Source organism: Nicotiana sylvestris, chromosome 10 (assembly GCF_000393655.2).
Source record: "Nicotiana sylvestris chromosome 10, ASM39365v2, whole genome shotgun sequence".
NCBI lineage: Eukaryota > Viridiplantae > Streptophyta > Magnoliopsida > Solanales > Solanaceae > Nicotiana > Nicotiana sylvestris.
Window position 1 is genome coordinate 126,064,887 of NC_091066.1, and position 2,675 is coordinate 126,067,561.

The window sequence follows — 2,675 nt, forward strand, 5'->3', positions numbered from 1 at the left end:
GAGAAGGCCATTGTCGCTGACGTTGAGCTGGAAAGATTCATTGCTTTGGAAGCAGAACATGTGCTTACACCAGACGTCAAGGCCGTTTCTACGGCGGGTGTCATTATGGAGAGTAGACCCTCTGGGGTTTAGAGGGTTGGTGGTAGTAGAGAGCTTACATGGGTCGCATAAGGTGGCTCATCATCAGCGGCCAGGGGAAGTAGAGCTATCCCTGCGAGGGACGACGACTCTGGCTTGGACATCAACCCTGAGGAGGTACGAACCTTCATGGAGAGGACTACTAGTGTGGAGATAAGTATGAAGGGTCCTAATCGGCATATAGTCATTCCCGTGGACTACGACCTCTTGGCTAACTAAAAACGGGCGGTGTTAGCCTTTGCTACCATGTGCGTGGCTTCTGAGAATACGATGCTACAGGAGATGAAAGATGCAAATTCGTCGTTGGGTATATCTAGCATGGCCCTGCGAGTGAGTGCTTTTCTATGTTAGGTTAAGTTTGTTTCATATGTGTAATATGCTTACACTGACTTCTTCTCTCTTTTTTTGCATGTCAGACTCTTTTTATGAGGATTGAGCACGATCGGCAAAAGGAGCGGAGGATGACCATTTTTAAGAAGATGACCTCCAAGTACAAGGAGTACCATACCAAGCACCGAACGCTGGCTGACTTTTTTAGCCAGGATGGCGAGTTTCAGTCGCTTCGTGATGAGCTCAAACAGAAGGATGATAAGCTGACGAAGAAAGATGAAGAGCTAAGGGAGAGGGACAATGAGCTTATGAGGTCCATAAGTAGGTGCAGCGAGCTTGAGGCAGCGCTAAAGGCCAAGGAGGACGAGCTCAAGGTGAGTAAGGGGGTGATGGCTTAGAACGCTGAACTTCAGGCGCAGGTGGCATCCTTAACGGTTGAACTAGGGTAGGGGGAGGCAAGGGCTATCGATCTAAGGGATGAGCTGAGTGCCAAGATCGAAGAATTGGGACAGGCCGAGAAAGGCAGAATGGCCGATATGGCTGAAGCGGTGGCCCTAGATAACGCTCTCCGTGTTTGCAGGTCCGAGTGGACTAATGAGGCGGAGCTGTCGACGCTCAAGTTGGCGAGGTTGGAGGAGCGGATCATGGGTTTGAAGAAGGATCTGTCTGAATTAAATGAGCAAGTCGTTGCCCTGAGGGCCGAGAGGATACAGCAGCAGGCACATACGTCTACATCTCGTACTTCTGCCGATCCCCGGCGTGTCGCGGGAGTTGTACGAAATGTGGGTCCATGTCGAGGCTCAACTTGACATGTATAAATCTTTGCAGGTTGCCGGGAAGGTCTCCGAGGCGGAGCTTGAGGGCATCCGTGTCAAGGCACGTGCCGCTCGTAAAGCTTGTGGTTACGACCCTGGTACACCCGGTGGGGATGATGATGACGATGTCGCGGATGGGCTTGCCTCTGATCCTTGGTATGATGACGAGTATGATGGTGGGGATGATGTGGTATGAAGCTTCTGTACTTAATTTTTTTTGGCTTTGCTATGTTTTTGAGGTAGTTCTCGAGCCCTTTGTAAAAAGTTGTAATTCGACAATAGAAATGGAACTATTGCCTTTTTGCTATGTATTTCCAAATTCTCACTCTTTTCTCTTTTTTTTTTGTTTGCTATGCGGCGAAGTCCCTGGCTTTTCGGCCATATGCATGTAGTGTTTTGGCATAGTCGAACGTAAAGTAATTCGAGCGAGGTTGAATGTAGAGTAATTCGAGCAAGGTCAAATGTAGAGTAATTCGAGCGAGGTCGAATGTAAAATAATTCGAGCGAGGTCGAATGTAAAATAATTCGAGCAAGGTCGAATGTAAAATAATTTGAGCGAAGTCGAATGTAAAGTAATTCGAGCGAGGTCAAATATAAAGTGTAAATTGACTTGGTGGAGTTGTGCAAAGATGTTGCTTTGTTTATTTCATTCATTGGAAAATATTACATATTTCTGCTTATTTCATTCATACATTGGAGAAGTTCTAGTCTACCTAGTCCCTTCATCGTTCGGCTTAGAGAAGTAGTCGATAGGCGGGGTGATGAATCATACTCGAACTTCGAGATGTCCCCTTTGTCGTTCGTCCTGGAGAAGTAGTTGATAGGCGGAGTGATGAATCATACTCGAACTTCAAGATGTCCCCTTCGTCGCCTCATTAAAAACCTCCCCGATATAACCCAATTAGGACAAAACCCGGGTGAGGGAAAAAAAGTACGACTTGGAGGGCGTCCATTCTCAGAAGTTGAAGTACTTGAGGTGGGCGATGTTCCAATTGTTTGGTAGTAGCTTTACCTCCATTGTTTCTAGTTGGAATGATCCTTTGTTTATTGTTGTCGTGATTTTGTACGGCCCGTCCCAATTGGTTCCTAGTTTACCTTCTCTTGGGTCTTTGCTTGCTTGTGTTTTGGCTTTGAGTACATAGTTCCCAACTTTGTGTGGTCGTACTTTGGCCTTTTTGTTGTAATATCGTTCTTCTTGTTGTTTTTGGACTATTATTCTTATGTAAGCCATGTCTCTTCGCTCCTTCGCTTCGTCGAGGTCTTGTTTTCCAATCTCGTAGTTGCTTGGTCCGCTCTCATTGGAGTATCTCAAACTTGGTTCCCCGACCTCGAGTGGAATCACTGCGTCAGTCCCATAGACTAGTGAATATGGCATTTCTCTTGTGCTTGTTT

At 46.6% G+C, this 2,675-nt stretch overlaps 1 protein-coding gene across 1 annotated transcript; it reads left to right on the plus strand.

Annotated features, from left to right (window-relative positions):
- Window positions 1–384: 384 nt before the first annotated feature.
- On the plus strand, window positions 385–1,479 carry LOC138879914 (uncharacterized). The gene is made up of 4 exons (XM_070159560.1): window positions 385–468; window positions 555–842; window positions 918–1,187; window positions 1,297–1,479. Exons 1-4 carry the CDS (start codon window positions 385–387, stop codon window positions 1,477–1,479), a joined length of 825 nt encoding a protein of 274 aa, XP_070015661.1.
- The last annotated feature ends 1,196 nt before the right edge of the window (window positions 1,480–2,675 follow it).